An 18,818-nucleotide genomic window follows, 5' to 3' on the forward strand; every position below is an offset into this window, starting at 1 on the left:
AAATGACCCCACAGGTCAGCACTCTAGCATGTTTTAAAACATACAACTACAAGAAATGACCTCACAGGTCAGCACTCTAGCATGTTTTAGTACATAGAACTACAAGAAATGACTCCACAGGTCAGCACTCTAGCATGTTTTAAAACATAGAACTACAAGAAATGACCCCACAGGTCAGCACTCTAGCATGTTTGAAAACATAGAACTACAAGAAATGACCCACAGGTCAGCACTCTATCATGTTTTAAAACATAGAACTACAAGAAATGACCCCACAGGTCAGCACTCTCGCATGTTTTAATACATAGAACTACAAGAAATGACTCCACAGGTCAGCACTCTAGCATGTTTTAAAGCATAGAACTACAAGAAATGACCCCACAGGTCAGCCCTCTAGCATGTTTTAAAACATACAACTACAAGAAATGACCCCACAGGTCAGCACTCTAGCACGTTTGAAAACATAGAACTACAAGAAATGACCCACAGGTCAGCACTCTATCATGTTTTAAAACATAGAACTACAAGAAATGACCCCACAGGTCAGCACTCTATAATGTTTTAAAACATAGAACTACAAGAAATGACTCCACAGGTCAGCACTCTAGCATGTTTTAATACATAGAACTACAAGAAATGACCCACAGGTCAGCACTCTATCATGTTTTAAAACATAGAACTACAAGAAATGACCCCACAGGTCAGCACTCTAGCATGTTTTAAAACATAGAACTACAACAAATGGTCCCACAGGTCAGCACTTTAGCATGTTTTAAAGCATAAAACTACAAGAAATGACCCACAGGTCAGCACTCTAGCATGTTTGAAAACATATAACTTCAAGAAATGACCCCACAGGTCAGCACTCTAGCATGTTTGTAGAACTACAAGAAATGACCCCACAGGTCAGCACTCTAGCATGTTTAAGAACATAGAACTACAAGAAATGAACCCACAGGTCAGCACTCTAGCATGTTTTAAAACATAGAACTACAAGAAATGACCCCACAGTTGGGCACTCTAGCATGTTTGAAAACATAGAACGACAAGAAATGACCCCACAGGTCAGCACTCTAGCATGTTTGAAAACATAGAACTACAAGAAATGACCCACAGGTCAGAACTCTAGCATGATTTAAAACATAGAACTACAAGAAATGACCCCACAGGTCAGCACTCTAGCATGTTTGAAAACATAGAACTACAAGAAATGACCCCACAGGTCAGCACTCTAGCATGTTTAAAAACATAGAACTACAAGAAATGACCCCACCAGTCAGCACTCTAGCATGTTTTAAAACATAGAACTACAAGAAATGACCCCATAGATCAGCACTCTAGCATGTTTTAAAACATAGAACTACAAGAAATGACCCCACAGGTCAGCACTCTAACATGTTTGAAAACACAGAACTACAAGAAACGACCCCACAGGTCAGCACTCTAGCATGTTTAAAAACATAGAACTACAAGAAATGACCCCACCAGTCAGCACTCTAGCATGTTTGAAAACATAGAACTACAAGAAATGACCCCATAGGTCAGCACTCTAGCATGTTTTAAAACATAGAACTACAAGAAATGACCCCACAGGTCAGCACTCTAGCATGTTTGAAAACATAGAACGACAAGAAATGACCCCACAGGTCAGCACTCTAGCATGTTTTAAAACATATAACTACAATAAATGAGCCACGGGTCAGCACTCTAGAATGTTTTAAAACATATAACTACAAGAAATGAGCCACGGGTCAGCACTCTAGAATGTTTTGAAACATAGAACTACAAGAAATGACCCCACAGGTCAGCACTCTAGCATGTTTTAAAACATAGAACTACAAGAAATGACCCCACAGGTCAGCACTCTAGCATGTTTTAAAACATAGAACTACAAGAAATGACCCCACAGGTCAGCGCTCTAGCATCTTTTAAAACATAGAACTACAAGAAATGACCCACAGGTCAGCACTCTAGCATGTTTGAAAACATAGAACTACAAGAAATGACCCCACAGGTCAGCACTCTAGCATGTTTGAAAACATAGAACTACAAGAAATGATCCCACAGGTCAGCACTCTAGCATGTTTAAAAACATAGAACTACAAGAAATGACCCACAGGTCAGCACTCTAACATGTTTGAAAACATATAACTACAAGAAATGACCCCACAGGTTAGCACTCTAGCATGTTTTAAAACATATAACTACAAGAAATGAGCCACGGGTCAGCACTCTAGAATGTTTTGAAACATAGAACTACAAGAAATGACCCCACAGGTCAGCACTCTAGCATGTTTTAAAACATAGAACTACAAGAAATGACCCCACAGGTCAGCACTCTAGCATGTTTTAAAACATAGAACTACAAGAAATGACCCCACAGGTCAGCGCTCTAGCATCTTTTAAAACATAGAACTACAAGAAATGACCCACAGGTCAGCACTCTAGCATGTTTGAAAACATAGAACTACAAGAAATGACCCCACAGGTCAGCACTCTAGCATGTTTGAAAACATAGAACTACAAGAAATGATCCCACAGGTCAGCACTCTAGCATGTTTAAAAACATAGAACTACAAGAAATGACCCACAGGTCAGCACTCTAACATGTTTGAAAACATATAACTACAAGAAATGACCCCACAGGTTAGCACTCTAGCATGTTTTAAAACATATAACTACAAGAAATGAGCCACGGGTCAGCACTCTAGAATGTTTTGAAACATAGAACTACAAGAAATGACCCCACAGGTCAGCACTCTAGCATGTTTTAAAACATAGAACTACAATAAATGACCCCACAGGTCAGCACTCTAGCATGTTTTAATACATAAAACTACCAACCCCCAGGTCGAGTGAGTTTTCACACATCAAAAAATGCTTTGTAATCACAAGAATCCCTATTAATGAATCCATGGGAAGAATCACTTTAAAAAAAATATCTTACCCGGATGTGGATCTTCACCAACATCTAATCATTTTGTCCGTGTTACATACCCAACCTCTCCAACAAATTTCGTCCAAATTCGTCCACAAATTTTTGAGATATCCTGCTCAGAGACAAATAAACAAACAGGACGTCATGCAAAGCATGATACTTGCAATACCCACCCCCCCCCCCCCCCCTCAACCAGAAAAAAGTTGCCATGGAGACATCACATTGTCCATATTATTGATTAAAATTGATGATCTTAGTAATAGCTCGGGTCAAACGGATGAAAATTGATGACTTTTCACATGAAAATATATGATTTAGAAGTTTGAGCTCGAGTTGACCTTTGACCTTTTGACCTCAAAAATAGTTGCTTTCCCAATTCAATGATGCACTATGCAATTGCTGATTAATTTTCAAGTTAAAAGGATGCAAATTGACGATTTTAAGAAATTTGATCTCAAGATGACTTTTGACGTCAAAATCAATAGGCTTCTCTCATTGGTTGTTATCTACAGTATGCAGGTATTAGGAGGTGAGCTCCTAGAACTCAAAATATCCACCTCCTTTGTCGGTAAAGAATCATTATTCATGAACCAGATTGTGAAACTTCATTCTCAAAACTTTGGTCCAAGGGCTCTTTATAGAATCCTCATTGAACCTCTGACAGCCTCCACCTGTAGCTCGTTTATAGTGATATTCACCGGAATGCTTTTTAATTGCTCAGTAATGGTTTTCCTGATCATCCCTGTTGCTCCTTCACCGGTACAATTTCCGCTTTCTTTAGTTTCCATGACCTCGACCTCATTTTTCAGATCCTGGTATTTGAGCATTTTCTTGGTTTCTGAAGCATTTAGTCCCAAATCATTGGGAACTGAAGCCTCGATCAACAATGCCGTCTTTTCCTTTTTGTGTTTGAGCACTATGTCCAGACGCAATGCTCCGCCTGCAATATCCACACTTGATGGGATCATCTTGTCATGCGTGAGCACTATATGTTCATATTCAAGGATCAAGTTTGGTTTGTGTTTCCAAGATTGTTCTGGGACTGGAATGTTGAAATGATTACAGATGTGCCAGTGGATTACTCTAGACGGTGTCATGTCTTTCTGTGTACAACTGTTCTGACATGAGTTTTTTACATCCCGAAAGGAGGTGACTCGTACTTTCTGTTTCTACCCCACAAAACCTGCATTTGCCTGATTGGCTCTGTGGAAGTCTGACCGTGTACATATTCGACAGCTCAATCCCGTCATTTTCTTAAAGTCATTAGTGTGGTGTCCCTGGTCTTGGGCATTTATGACGACTTGTTCTCCATCCCAATTCATTTGACCTCTTCGTAGCCATTCCAATGAACCTTCCTTGTCAATCCCTGTTCTATTGGTTCACGAGTTATCAAACAGAGTGATCACTATATTCGTCAAGGGCGTGTATGTCTGTCTGTCTGTCTGTCCGCAGCATAACTACCCGATGATATCATCCGATCTTGATGAAACTTGGGTGGGAGGTTGATATCATGAGCTAGTTTTGTCCTGCCTAGAGTGGGCGTATTGCGCCCATTTTGGGCGGAGTGGGCGTATTGCGCCCATTGTGGGCGGAGCCACGCCCGAAAAAGATGTCTTTTTAGGGGGTAATCGATTTCAAGCTACATCTTCTCCAAGGGGTTTGGTGGAATCTGACAGGGGTTTCGATATTTGGTTAGGCCAATGTCTAGTCCCACGGAGCTCGATTTTTCATTTTCGCCCCAAGGTCAAGGTCACAAGGTCACGAAATTTAGAAAAGTCGATTTTTGATGGTTTTATTACATTGTTCGCTTCCTGATAGGGTGAAATGTCGTACATGATCTTATATTATCACATACATCATGAAATACAAGTTTTCCAACAAATTTCAGAATCTCAACCTTTGACCTTTGAAGGTCACAAAGGTCAAAGTTTCAAAGTTGTCGGAATCGAACCAAATTTTCGGTATTGTGTAGCTAACTAACCTCATAACTGATCATACATTATTTTCTATCTCATTTCAAGGTCAGTAACCTTCTTTTTGACATTTCCGGGCCTGGCCTGTCTGGGCCTGTTTCGGTTATAGTCCGTCCTTTGTCATTGAATACCGCTCGCTCGTGAACCATCGTCGTCTCCTGACTTGTCAAGCTCTTTTTTTAATCTTCCTGCTCTTTTGTCATTCTCCCATTTGTCAGAGAATATCTCCTGATATTTATTTTTGTAGTTTGCCTTTTTCTGCTTTGTGATCATTGGGGTTGCATTTGTTTCTGTTTTGTTTTCCTGTGTACTAGTATCCTGCACTTGTACCTGTTTTTGGAAGTTTGTTGCTAAATGGATTAAAGATACATTTTCTGATTTGTTGTTTTCTTGCTCGTGCACAAATCTCATTTGATAATCTGTTGAGCTTTTTACATAATCCGCTAGTCCTCCACATGCCGTTCTGTGCACTTGGTTAAGCTCCATCAGACCGCCTCCTCCTCGTCTCGGCAAGTAAAACCTCGGAATGCACTCGTTTTTAGCTCACCTGGAACTAAGTTCAGGAGAGCTTATGCAATGGCGCGTTGTCCGTCCGTCAGTCCGTCAACACTTGAAACTTCTTCTCCGAAACCGCTGATGGGATTGCGACCAAATTTTGCACAAATTGTGTTTGTTGTGTTGTGACTAAAGTTTGTTCACAGCATTAAAAAAAAACTGGGATCTAAGGGGGTTTACCGGGGGTCAAAGTGCATCCAGGTTTGACCCCCCAAAATAGGAATTTGCTTTTTTCTCTGAAACTACAAACACTATTTTGATGAAACTTGACCACAACCTTCATCACCTGTGATGTACCGAAGTTTGTTCATGGCATTAAAAAAAATCGGACCCTAAGGGGATTTACAGGTTGGGGGTCGGGGGGAGAGTTGCCCCCCAAAATAGGTATTTGCTTTCTTCTCAGAAACTAAACACATAATTTCGATCAAACTTGACCACAACCTTCAACACCCATGATGTACCAAAGTTTGTTCAGAGCATTAAAGAAATGAAATAAAAACAACAAAATCAGGCATTAAAATTTTTTATTTTTTTTTCATCGGACTTAAAATATTTTTGATTTTGATTTTAATTATATGAATTGATCAATCAATTTATTTATTCTCTCGATTTTCGTCACACATGTCAGGCTAAAGCCTGACATTCATTCTTGTTTATTTGTTTGAATGTATGTGTGTATGTTTGTCTGTGAGTGTGACAACTTGTGAAGGCTTTAAGCTATATTCGTCAAAACTTTACCAGAGGATTTCGAAGGAAAAAGGTTATTTGACTTAATCGGTCAAAGGTCAAGGTGACATTGAGAGATTTTCATCATACCTGCCAGGCTACTTACCACCTGACTTCTTGTCTTTTTGTTTTTTTCTTTTTGTGACCAGGATATCTCAAAACGTTGTGCATGGATTCAGATGAAATTTGGTGGAGAGTTTGGGTATGTGACAGGTCAGGTATGGGAGCATCCGCCGGAGAAGCGTGTGGCCACATACACTTTACGACGGTACTCCAGGCCCAGGGACCTCCGTCTGGCCATCCCCCAGGCTGATGCCTGGCCCAGCCTCATCTCCTTGAGATACCGATCAACCTGCTGCAACCACAAGGCACGCGGTCGGCCCGTTGGCCTCCTCCACTCACGAGACTCCCTTGCTGAGAGTGTTTGGTGAGCAGGATCAGCGTCCAGAAAACGAGCCACATATCCATACAGCCGCAGCTGGCACTCACGGACCATACAGGTAACAAATCTCATCTGAGTCTCTCTCAGCAACCGCTCTTTGGACACAAAGTACGACCAGTGATAGCCAAGGATTCTCCGTAAGATACTTGGTTCCAAAGGAGTTAAGTCTCATTCTCTGGCCCCCGGTAAGGGTCCAATTCTCGCATCCTCGCATCGCGCATCTCTCGACTCGACAACCCTCCCATCCACTTTCTGAATAATCCTCTCCAAGAAGTTCTGTCACTCAAGCTTTTGGGTCTCACTATCTGCCATGATCTTTCCTGGGAAAACCACATTTCAAATCTGGTCTCCAAAGCCAGTCGCCGACTGGGCATCCTCCGTCGTGTGAAGTCCTCTCTTGGCACACCTGAGCTCCTCACCAAATACAAGGCTTTCATCCGCAGCTCAATGGAATACTGCTCTCCCCTCTGGGCTGGTGCTCCTGCCTCACACCTAGCTCGTCTTCACGCTGTTGAAACCAAAGCGTTCAGAGTCACTGGAATCTCCCGCGATGAAGCTAACTCCGAGGGCCTTTCACTCATTCACCGCAGGCAGGTTGATGGTCTTTCCGTCTTCTACCGACTCCTCTCCGGCCTTGCCCCCCCCCCCCCAGCTCTCTCTGGGCTCTGTCCCCCAAATATTCCTACAGGTCGCTCAAGATCTGCCTGCAACCCTCTTATGGTTAAACTGCCAAAATCAAGACTCTCTGCTCACCTTCACTCCTTCATTCCTCTTTTCTCCCACCTCTGGAACAAACCCCCTCACTCTCTTCAATCCCACTCCTCCCTCCAGGTCTTTAAAACAGCTGTTCACCACCATCTCTTATCTTCCCCCATCCAAAACCTTGATCTTTTCTACTCCCGCTAATTTCACCACAAATCCACTTTTTTGAAATACCAACTTCTTTCCCGGAAGTCCTCGGTGTCCTTGTGTTTTATACTTCTCCCACCCCCCCCCCCCCTTCCCACGCCTCCTCCCCCAAGCCCTCTCCCTCCCACACATCTCCCGATGTCCCTGCTCTCAAATGTTGTGTTTGTGTGCTTCCCCTTCTCTCCCCATCTTGTCTACCGCTCCCTCTTTTTATATATTTTGTTTGTCTGTTTGATTTGTTTGTGTGATAAATGTTAGCTCTTTCACGAGCCTCGATTCTGTATACAAGAAGAAAAAAAAATCCGTAGAGCAAGACTGGAAGCATGACTTAAAGAATCTGACTTTCGTCTTCCTGCATGGATACCGACAGTGCCACACCCCATGATTCAGTGAATCCATGACTCCCCAGGCCCGACCCAGACGTCGATCAACCTCTGGCTCGCAACATGCGAAGACTCTAGCTCTGCCAAAGTAAGTGAGTGAATAACACTGCCAAGGTAAGTGAATCTCTTCGTGACCTCAACATCTTTGCCACAAACAGGCACAGACAGGACAGCAGTATCCAAGATGTCATTGAAAGCCTGGATCTTGGTTTTGACTCAGGAAATCCATAATCCCAGTGGCTCCACCTCCTCATTCAGTGCCTGGATGGCCCCCGTAAGAATATCCAGCGTCTCCGCAGAGATGATTGCATCATCTGTGAAATCAACGTCAGATCTCTTGACACTCCGAAATGATGCACCGCAGCCTGACCTTTCCGACATCCTCCCCAGAATCCAGTCCATACAAGCGCTGAAGAGTGTGGGAGCCAGTACACACACCTGCGGAACTCCAGTAACATTGGAAATAAGTCAGAGATGGAGCCACCATACCTAACAGCACTCTCAGTATCAGAGTGTAGTTCAGAGATCAGATTGATCAGCGTTGGTGGCACTCCACGAAGACCAAGAATCCTCCAGAGGGCATCCCAATTCACCGAATCAAACGCTTTGTTGAGATCAACATAGGCTGCAATCAGCCCCTGGCGAAACTCTCGCTTGTGTTCGGTGAGGACCCAAAGCGCAAGGATACGGTCAATCATTGACCTCTTTGGTGTAAAGCCCGACTGCCCTGGTCGCTGGTGCTTGAGCAGATGGCGGCGAACCCTCTCAAGAATGATCCAAGCAAAGACCTTGCCCGGCACCGAGAGTAGCGTCACCCCCTTGGTCGTTGTTACAGTCCTGGTGATCACCCTTCCCTTTCCAGAGGGGGACAACAATGCTTCTCTTCCAGTCAGTTGGGATGATGCCTGTGCTCCAAACAGAGCACAGAACTGCATGCAATGACTCAAGTACAGCATTTCCACCATCCTTGAGAAGTTCAGCATGGATGCCACAAATCCCAGGAGCTTTGCCCCCTTTCAGCCGGTTCATAGCCGCCTGTGTTTCCACAAGTGAAGGCGGTTCACAGTTAATGAGGGGGGGGGGGGAGGGGCAGCATTTGGGTTTGCAACACCCCTGACATCCAACTCAACAGCCGGTGGGTCAGCCTGGTACAGCAACTCTAAGTCACGGGCCCAGCGGGCCTTCACTTCAGACTCCTCTGTCAAGAGACCACCACCCTCTGTTCTAACTGCAGTACACCTAGGGGACAGGCTTAGAGGAATGCAATGCAAGGATTCCTCTGCAAGCAGGGCGAGAATCACATGACCACAAGTGATACTCTACCCTTTCACAGATTCCTCACACATACGCCTCCTTGTCCACCCTCAGCAAGCATATTTTTATGCCTCTGCTCCCGGAACAGTTCAGCTCTGCTATCAAGCCTGGCCTTGCTACTCTGGTTGATGGTATCAAGCATCTCCTGAGAGACAAAGTTCTTCTTCACCTGATGGTGGGTTCCAAGACAGCCACCGGCAACATCAAGGATGGTGGTCTTGAAGGCACTCCACAACTCCTCAGGATCCCCCGAAGCATCCAGGCCCCCCAAAACCCCACTCAACCTGCTCACAAACTGAATGCACTCCACAACTCCTCAGGATCCCCCGAAGCATCCAGACCCCCCAAAACCCTACTCAACCTGCTCGCAAACCCCTCAGGTACCCTCTCCTCCTTGTGCTTGCCCACATCCAGCCGAGGCTGAGATGATAGCATTCTCTTGGATTTGAGCTGCAACTTCAGAGTTGCTACAACAAGCCTGTCGTCAGTGTTGAGGAACTGAGCACTCCGGTAGACCCGGCAGTGCTGGAGCATCCACCATCGACCATCAATGAGCACATGGTCAATCTCCTTCGTTACACCACCAGCATTGGAATACCATGTCTAGCAATCAGGCTGTGCGCGCTGAAACCATGAGCCAGCCACCCTAAGTCCATGATTTCTTGCAAAGCGGAGGAACTTAGTGCTATTCTGGTTCAGAGTCCCAGATCCATGGGGACAAACACATGCCTCATAACCATCCCTGTCAGTGCCAGTCGATGCATTGAAATCCCCCAAGACTAGAAGAGTATCTTTACTGGGGCACTGATCAACCACAGACTGGAGCATGGTGTAGAATGCCTCCTTCACAGTGAGATCACTTTCCTCAGTCGGAGCATATACAGAGACCATGGAAATGACACCCAAAGAATGACGAATCCTCAGTCTCATAATACGCTCATTCACCGGTGTTCCCTCGACTATCATGGGAGTCAGCTTATTGGACACAGCTACAGCAACTCCCTGGGCATGGTAACCATCAAAGCGACCAGACCAGTAGTAGGTGTAACCACCCACCATGATCTCACCACTATCCGGCCTCCGAACCTCAGAAAGTGCTGCAACACTGATGTTCAAACTCTGGAGCTCAGATGATAGCAGAGACAGGTGATCACCCTCTCTTAGAGTAAGAATGTTCCAGGCACCCACCCAAAGGGACCGCCTCAGGTTAACCCAAGGAGACCGTCGTCTGGTGGACGACGCCTCAGCACCACCCCGACACACACCTCCACAACTCAACCCAGGAATGTTACCTGTGCTTTTCCTCCTATTATTTATCAAAGAATGGGGGTCCCAAAGGCTTTCCCCCAATCCTGTCATCCGGCGAGCTGCCCTGCGAAGGGCAGCTGCACAGGCGGTACTCCGATGGAATGGGTTTTTTTTTTAGTTGTGTTCTTTGTGCGTGTTGCAGAATGACATGTTTTTATGGTGGCCGGAGTGCAAATCCTGCCACCAACCTAATAGAAAAAGGTAACCCGACTGCAGGAGGACGTCCGCAGACACAGTTGGGCACCGGATATGGTTGGCCGTTGGCTCGCAGGGAGCTCCTCCACCCTTTGACAGGTCCTGTTTTAGCCCTGCTAGGTGTCTATATCGAAACACCCCCTGGGGCGAATAGTATGACCCCCTGGGGGCGACCAAACACCCCCTGGGGGTGACTAGTATAGCATGATATCTATGTGACAAGGACGAAATAATTGGATTTTGGTGAAGATCCTGATTAGGATCTCGATCTGAGAATTTTTAAGTGATTCTTCACTATTGAGAGATAGGGCAAAAATTATATGTAGCATGATATCTCACAAAAGTTGTGGACGAATTCGAACGAATTTGGTGGACAGGTTTGGTGTTTGACCAGGAAGAATTGATTCAATGTTGGTGAAGATCCGAATCCGGATCCGGATAAAATATTTTTCACCTGTCACCACCATCTCCAAGGGTAGATCCATACAAACAATACTTTCTAAAAAGCCCAATTTTTTTTTCGGATGTCAACCAAACTGTTTCAACCAACCTATATAATTGGTGAGATTCTGAGCTCCGATCATCAATTATGGTATCGGATATTTAAAAAATAACTCTTTCTTTGAATACAAGGATGAAGGCTCATAATAGAGCTCACACACACACACACACACACACACACACACACACACACACACACACACACACGAGATAAACACAACAATGCCACTGAGCTTGATGGAAGTGTCGTCACTGCCATCAATTTCCGGGTTACTCTGGGTACCATAGACGTCATTCTCAACGTACTTAGCGGGGCATTTCCTCCTCTCCATGGATGCCAACCGAAGGGGATTTTCCTTGCTCTATCCTTTTCAAGTAAGAAAGAAACACATACCATTTTAAAAGTCTTTGGTATGACTCAAATGGTTCCAACCGGATGGGTGTTTTTTTTAGGAGACACCATCTCCTTACTGGATGGTTTTGTTGGTGCTATAGTTTTCAAACTGGGAGCTTGGAGTGATGTGATGTTCCGCACTCCTCTGAGCTCCCAAAGTTAATCTTTTTTGTGTTGAAGGCTGGTTGATTGAAGGTTGAAGAGCTCATCCTCTCTTCACCAGGTGTTGTTGTTGGTCCTGGCAGGGTTTCACAGTCACACTCCCCACTAGCAAAGCCAGTCGCCATGCAGCAGGTAGCACTGGGTTACATGTTACCAGTAGCAATCCCAAAAGGCTGACTTGACTATAATGTTAATAAGGATGTTACTGAAGAGCCGGGCTCTTGCTTGAGACGGACGAAGTGACGGGCAAGACACAAACTCGTCCGAGAAGATATTTATTGTAAAAACCAACTCGGGAACTCTCTAAAAAGCCCGTTTATCGGGCTGCATATATATCACAACCAGAAAACACAACCGAAACCGAAAGCCACGCCTCTCAGGCGAGGCGCGCTTTGGTGGTCACGTGACCGACAGGTGCAAAGGATTATAACCGCACGCCCGGCACGCTTTGGTGGTCACGTGACCGGCCACCCCGGCGCCGTGGCTTGCCCGCCGGTTACGTCACCGGCTGGAGCAAGGAGATTCTGTTGTTGGTCTCGCTTGGGGGACCCATGGGTCGCTACATTACAACCATTAGTAAGATCAGTGCAGGAGTTACGTGACCTCTCAAATGTGCTAATGATTAATTATTCAAAAACCGAAAATAGTACAAACACAATCTATACATCAACTTAATGGTAATGTTGCTCTCTCTTTGACGACGCAACTTTCAAGGGTGAAAGAAGAGTTTGTAGAAAAAAAGGTTACCACCTTAGCTAACTTCTCCATATATACACCTTGCAAATTTTTTAAAACAAGCGATTTTGATCTGTATAAATGTACTGGCCTTTGATGGAAAAACATTTAATATTGTCTATCCAAAAGCATTACAATGATTGATGTACACCTTGGTCCTGATGTACACAATTGATGTACACCTTGGTCCTGATGTACACAATTGATGTACACCTTGGTCCTGATGTACACAATTGATGTACACCTTGGTCCTGATGTACACAATTGATGTACACCTTGGTCCTGATGTACACAATTGATGTACACTTTGGTCCTGATGTACACAATTGATGTACACCTTGGTCCTGATGTACACAATTGATGTACACTTTGGTCCTGGAGGAAAGTATATTAAGCCACCTACGGGTTGTGGCTCGCTGAGATGTTGGGGCCGGCTGTAGAGGACCGACCATGATGTCACTGTGATGTTACATATGGTGTTACTAGCTTATACGCCACGCTTGTACATTACTAGCTTATAAACCTGTTCAACTTCATTGATATTTCTGTTCAATATTTTTCAGCTTGATAAATAAAGTGTTTGCCTCGAAATAGTGCTTAGTTGTGGTAGTCCAACAGATGTATGTTAGATCCCAGGCAAAGCTGGGCACCTTTGTGGGAGGAGGGAGGGGAAAGGTGGCGGTGGGGTGGGAGTCTGTAGTGAGGGGTGGGGTGGTAGGAGGCAGGGGAAGGGTTGGGAGGAGGGAGGGGAAGAGTGGGAGGAAACCAGTGTTGCCCGCCAACGCCGGGTACCTTTGCTAGTCATATATAAAAAATAGTGTGTGCAATTACAAATATCTTTGACATAATCAATAAGTTAATGAGTAAAATGATGGATGACTAACAACACATCCCTGCACTGTCTCTCGCTCCACCCCTGTGCCAGTTTGATTGGCTGGCCTACGCATGGAAGTCTATCAACCTCGACGAAAACCCAGAGGTCGGTGCAATCGGCCCCAATGAAACGATGATTGTCATGGCCCCAGAATATCTCATTTCACTATTCCAACTGTTGAACAACACGGATAGCAGGTACGGACGAGAACTCTTGCTTGGTCACGCGTCACGTGTCGTGTAACTAGCAGATGTGGGACTTTTCCTCCATCTTGGATATTACACTCATTTCTTGCAATGTTCCTGCTGAATCAGAATGTTTCTCTATCTGCCCTTGTTGTTGCAGGGTAGTGGCCAACTATCTAGTGTGGCGTTTAATAGCATACAGCCTCAACAGACTGAGTCCACGCTTCAGCTATCGATGGCTGGATTTTAAACAGGTCTCTTCACCCCCAGACTCAACCTGCTTCATACTCCCTTCACTCCATCTCCTCATCCTCCCTTTCCATTCCATTTTCAGTTCATATAATCCAGAGGAGACTTTCTCATGCAGACAGCAATCCTGCATAGTCATCTCCCAAATAGTGATGCACCTGTATTGGAGAATATCAACTTCTGCTTTACCGATTGTCTAACCCGATGCATAATATGAAAAGGTTAACAATGTGGAAGACTTAGAACTGCTTTGCCCCAAACAGCACTGATGTATTCTACAAAGGACTTGCCTTTTTTTATGAAGGCGACGTAAAAATAACCTGTTTATATTCAGCACCCCATCAGCATTGTACAATTGAAAAATGACCATCAGGAGGAACCTGGATAGGATTCGGGTTACAGCTGCTACTCCTCTACCCTCAAACCCATCCAGGCGCAGCCATCAGTAAACAGTAAAAGACATCTAATAAACAAAACAACAAGAAAGACGTCGTGCTGAGCACGATGCTTGCAAAATCCACCCCACCTCCCCACCCTCAAAAAAACGTTGCCATATTGATATCAAATTGTCCGTTTAATTAAGATTACAATAGACGATCTTAATCATAGCTTGGGTCAATCGGATGAAAATTTATTATTTTTTCAGATTAAAATTTATGATTTTAGAAGTTTGACCTTGAGTTGACCTTTGAGCTTAAAAAATAGTTGGTTTCCCAATTCAGTTGGGCACTATGCAATTGCTGTTTAATTTTCAAGTCGATCCGATGGAAAAAATGACAATTTTAGAAATTTGACCTCAAGATGACCTTTGACCTCAAACTCAAGAGGCTTCTCAGGTGAGACTACCTCTACAACTTGGTAAAGTTTCCTGACAATCGGTTTAGAACTGTGCCCTATAGGCGAGTAACAAACAAACCAAAAAACAAACAAGAAATATGTCGTGCATAGCACGAGACCTGAAAAATACCCGACATAAGTTGTTGACCTTTTGGTTGAATTCAGTGATCTGATATGCAAATCCTCTGCAAATTTCAAGTCAATCGGATGAAAATTGAGGATTTTATAAATTCTACCTTAAGTTGTTGACTTTTGGCCGATGTTGACCTTTGGTTGTAGGTTAGAGCATGAAGTTGTAATACAGGACTTTCAAAATGACACATTGTCGTGTTCAGTGCGATTAACACCGCCGCTGAATGGATGGGCTGAACCAGCTTTACCTCCCTCAGACTGGGTTCAACTTATGGTGGCCTTCCGCTCGAGTGAAACTGAGGAGAACAAGAGAACCTTATTGGTTCACGAGTTATCAAACAGAGTGACCACTATATTCGTCATGGGTGTGTGTCTGTCTGTCTGTCTGTCCGCAGCACAACTACCCGATGATGTCATCCGATCTTCATGAAACTTGAGTGGGAGGTTGATATCATGATCTAGTTGTGTCCTGCGTAGAGTGGGCGTATTGCGCCCATTGTGGGCGGAGCCACGCCCGAAAAAGATGTCTTTTTAGGGGGTAATCGATTTCAAGCTACTTCTTCTCCGAAGGAGTTGGTGGAATCTGACAGGGGTTTCGGTATTTGGTTAGGCCAATGTTAGGCCAATGGTTAGGCCAATTAGGGTTAGGTTCGGCCAATCTAGCCCCACGGACCTCGATTTTTCATTTTCGCCCCAAGGTCAAGGTCACAAGGTCACGAAATTTAGAAAAGTCGATTTTTGATGGTTTTATTACATTGTTCGCTTCCTGATAGGGTGAAATGTCGTACATGATCTTATATTATCACATACATCATGAAATACAAGTTTTCCAACAAATTTCGGAATCTTCGACCTTTGACCTTTGAAGGTCACAAAGGTCAAATTTTCAAAGTTGTCAGAATCGAACCGAATTTTCGGTATTGTGTAGCTAACTAACCTCATAACTGAGTATTCATTATTTTCTATCTCATTTCAAGATCAGTAACCTTCGTTTTGACATTTCCAGGCCAGCACCACACACAATTACGTACAGCTGGGTCTTAAAGGCCTGCGCACGCAGCGCATTGGGGCCCTTTGTAAATAGGCATGTACACCGCATGTCGGGGGCCAACACCTGCCACGTGGGCCCCCGACCTCCCAGGCCGGGCCTGTTTCGGTTATAGTCCGTCCTTTGTCATTGAATACCACTCGCTCGTGAACCATCATCGTCTCCTGACTTGTCTCTTTTAAAACCAAACGAATTTATTCCGGAACACAAACCAAACAGGGAAAGATTGACCCAACGGCGTGGAATTTGACAGCAGGGTGGGGGAAGGGAAAAACGGGGAATGCAATAAATAAATAATTAATTATATACAATGAACGATAACATATATGGTGCCACATACCGGATTCAGTCACAGATGGGGAAGGGGAGAAACACCGGGTGGTGGGGATGTCAATTTTAAAGGAGGGGGTGGATCTCCAGACTACCTTCCACCCGTCGAGGCATTCATAGCTCTGCCCCTCTGGAGGCCTCCATCGCTCCATCGCTCTCCCTCTCTCCCTCTCTCCCTCTCTCCCTCTCCCTCTCTCTCCCTCTCTCTCTCTCTCTCTCTCTCTCTCTCTCTCTCTCTCTCTCTCTCTCTCTCTTGGCAGAGCTCCATTACGATGTGCATCACTCTCCTCTTTTCAATTCTATGCCACCTGGTGCACCCGGTGGTCATGTCACAGGACGTTGTACGCATGTTACATTCACTTTAAACTCTCGCTATTTAATACAACGCACCACTCTCTGTATGACGCACACTCAAACAAACAATCCTTAAGCTACATCTTCCTGCTTATTGCATCAGGATTGGCTAACTACTCATACACGGACCATAGTACTCCATACAGGTCTATCTGGTCTAAGATAATCTCTAACCCCTCAACTCCCCTTCCCCCTTCCTCTCCCCTCCTCGCACAAACTTAACAATATGAATACTAAATGAGGCCTTTTGCGCATACGTTGTGTGCGTGTTTACACTTATTCGTTTCGACTTGCCAGGCATTTTTAACCTGCCGATGCCAGCGCAAAATCTGTGATTAAAAGTCTTTTAAACATAATTTTCAGTATTAAATGAAAGAATGGCAATTTCAAAATGGTTAACCATTATTGTTATATTCTTGAATGTAAATCGGACTCACGGAAATAGAGGAATTCAAGAAATATCAGTGGATGAGAGGTGTCGGGTTTGTACCATTTCCTTTCCTGGTAGTACAAGCTCGTGTCAGCAGTGGATATAACACACACACACACACACACACACACACACACACACACACACACACACACACACACACACACACACACACACACACACACACACTTCACCTTTGTGCAATAGATGCAAAAATCGAGTATAATTTTTTTGTGTTCCCAGAACCAGACAAAAAAGATATTTCTAACAACAGCCATTACAGCTCCCGTACTTCCCACCTCTCACATGATTAATAGTAAATATCATCATTTTAAACTTACCCTGAACTTTCACCGACCCCAGATACACTACATGACCAAAAGCTATAACAGCTTCCACCCTTCTGGGAAGGCTTTCCACAAGATGTTAGAACAATGCTGCGGGGATTTGCTTCTATTCAGCCACAAGAGCATTAGTGAGGTCGCGCAATGATGTTGGGCGATTAGGCCTGGCTCCCAGTCGGCGTTCCAATTCATCCCAATGGTGTTCGATGGGGTTGAGGTCAGGGTTCTGTGCAGGCCAGTCAGGTTCTTCCACACCGATCTCGACAAACCATTTCTGTATGGACCTCGCTTTGTGCATGGGGGCATTGTCATGCTGAAACAGGAAAGGGCCTCCCCCAAACGGTTGCCACAAAGTTGGAAGCAGACAATCATCTAGAATGTCATTGTATGCTGTAGCGTTAGGATTTCCCTTCACTGGAACTAAGGGGCCTAGCCCGAACCATGAAAATCAGCTCCAGACCATTATTCCTCCTCCACCAAACTTTACAGTTTGGGCATTTGAGCAGGTAGCCTTCTCCTGGCATCCGCCAAACCCAGATTCGTCCGTTGGACTGTCAGGTGGTGAAGCGTGATTCATCACGCCAGAGAACGCGTTTCCACTGCTCCAGAGTCCAATGGCGGCAAGCTTTACACCACTCCAGCTGACGCTTGGCATTGCGCATGGTGAACTTAGGCTTGTGTGCGGCTGCTCAGCCATGGAAACCCATTTCATGAAGCTCCCGACGAACCGTTGTTGTGCTGATGTTGCTGCCAGAGGCAGTTTGGATCTCGGTAGTGAGTGTTACAACTGAAGACAGACGATTTTTACGTGGTACGTGCTTCAGCACTCGGCGGTCCCGTTACTGTGAGTTTGTGTGGCCTACCACTTTGCGGCTGAGCTGTTGTTGCTCCTACACGTTTCCACTTCACAATAACAGCACTTACCGTTGACCGGGGCAGCTCTAGCAGGGCAGAAATTTGACGAACTGACTTGTTGAAAAGGTGGCATCCTCTGACAGTGCCACGTTGAAAGTCACTGAGCTATTCAGTATGGCCCATTCTACTGCCAATGGTTGTCTATGGAGATTGCATGGCTGTGTGCTTGATTATATATACCTGTCAGCAATGGGTGTGGCTGAAACAGCCAAATCCACTAATTAGAAGGGGTGTCCACATACTTTTGGTCATGTAGTGTATGTCCTTCCCATCGGTTTTCAGAAGCACCTAACCCAGATACACAGTCCATTCACTGGTGGTGATCCGACGGGGGTTTGTACAGCACATGCTCATCCATTCGGGCTTTGCACCAACCCACACGGCCATGAGTTTGTACTATGAGCATTTGCCCATTTGGCGAGCTGAAAATGTTCTCCAAGTCTTTCATTGTGTATCGAAACAACCCTTTCTCTCAGGTACTTTTCCAAGTATTTTTCACTTCTTTCGGAAGCTTTGTGGGCCATTTTCTGTAATAATCCCTCTTTTGCTCATACAATATATACTTTGTGGTGCCCTGGAGATCAC

The 18,818-nt window shown here is 44.8% G+C and overlaps 1 protein-coding gene across 3 annotated transcripts in view; it reads left to right on the plus strand.

Annotated features, from left to right (window-relative positions):
• Positions 1-18,818, plus strand: part of PHEX (phosphate regulating endopeptidase X-linked) — a 92,281-nt gene that overhangs the window by 42,778 nt on the left and 30,685 nt on the right. For all 3 annotated transcript variants that reach the window (XM_068135833.2, XM_078768241.1, XM_068135835.2), the window contains 2 exons: positions 13,461-13,606; positions 13,755-13,848. In XM_068135833.2, the coding sequence (XP_067991934.2) occupies positions 13,461-13,606; positions 13,755-13,848 (240 nt within the window). The remainder of the gene's footprint in view (positions 1-13,460; positions 13,607-13,754; positions 13,849-18,818) is intronic.

Source organism: Myxine glutinosa, chromosome 14 (assembly GCF_964187855.1).
Source record: "Myxine glutinosa chromosome 14, kmMyxGlut1.1, whole genome shotgun sequence".
In the NCBI taxonomy this organism is placed as follows: Eukaryota; Metazoa; Chordata; class Myxini; order Myxiniformes; family Myxinidae; genus Myxine; species Myxine glutinosa.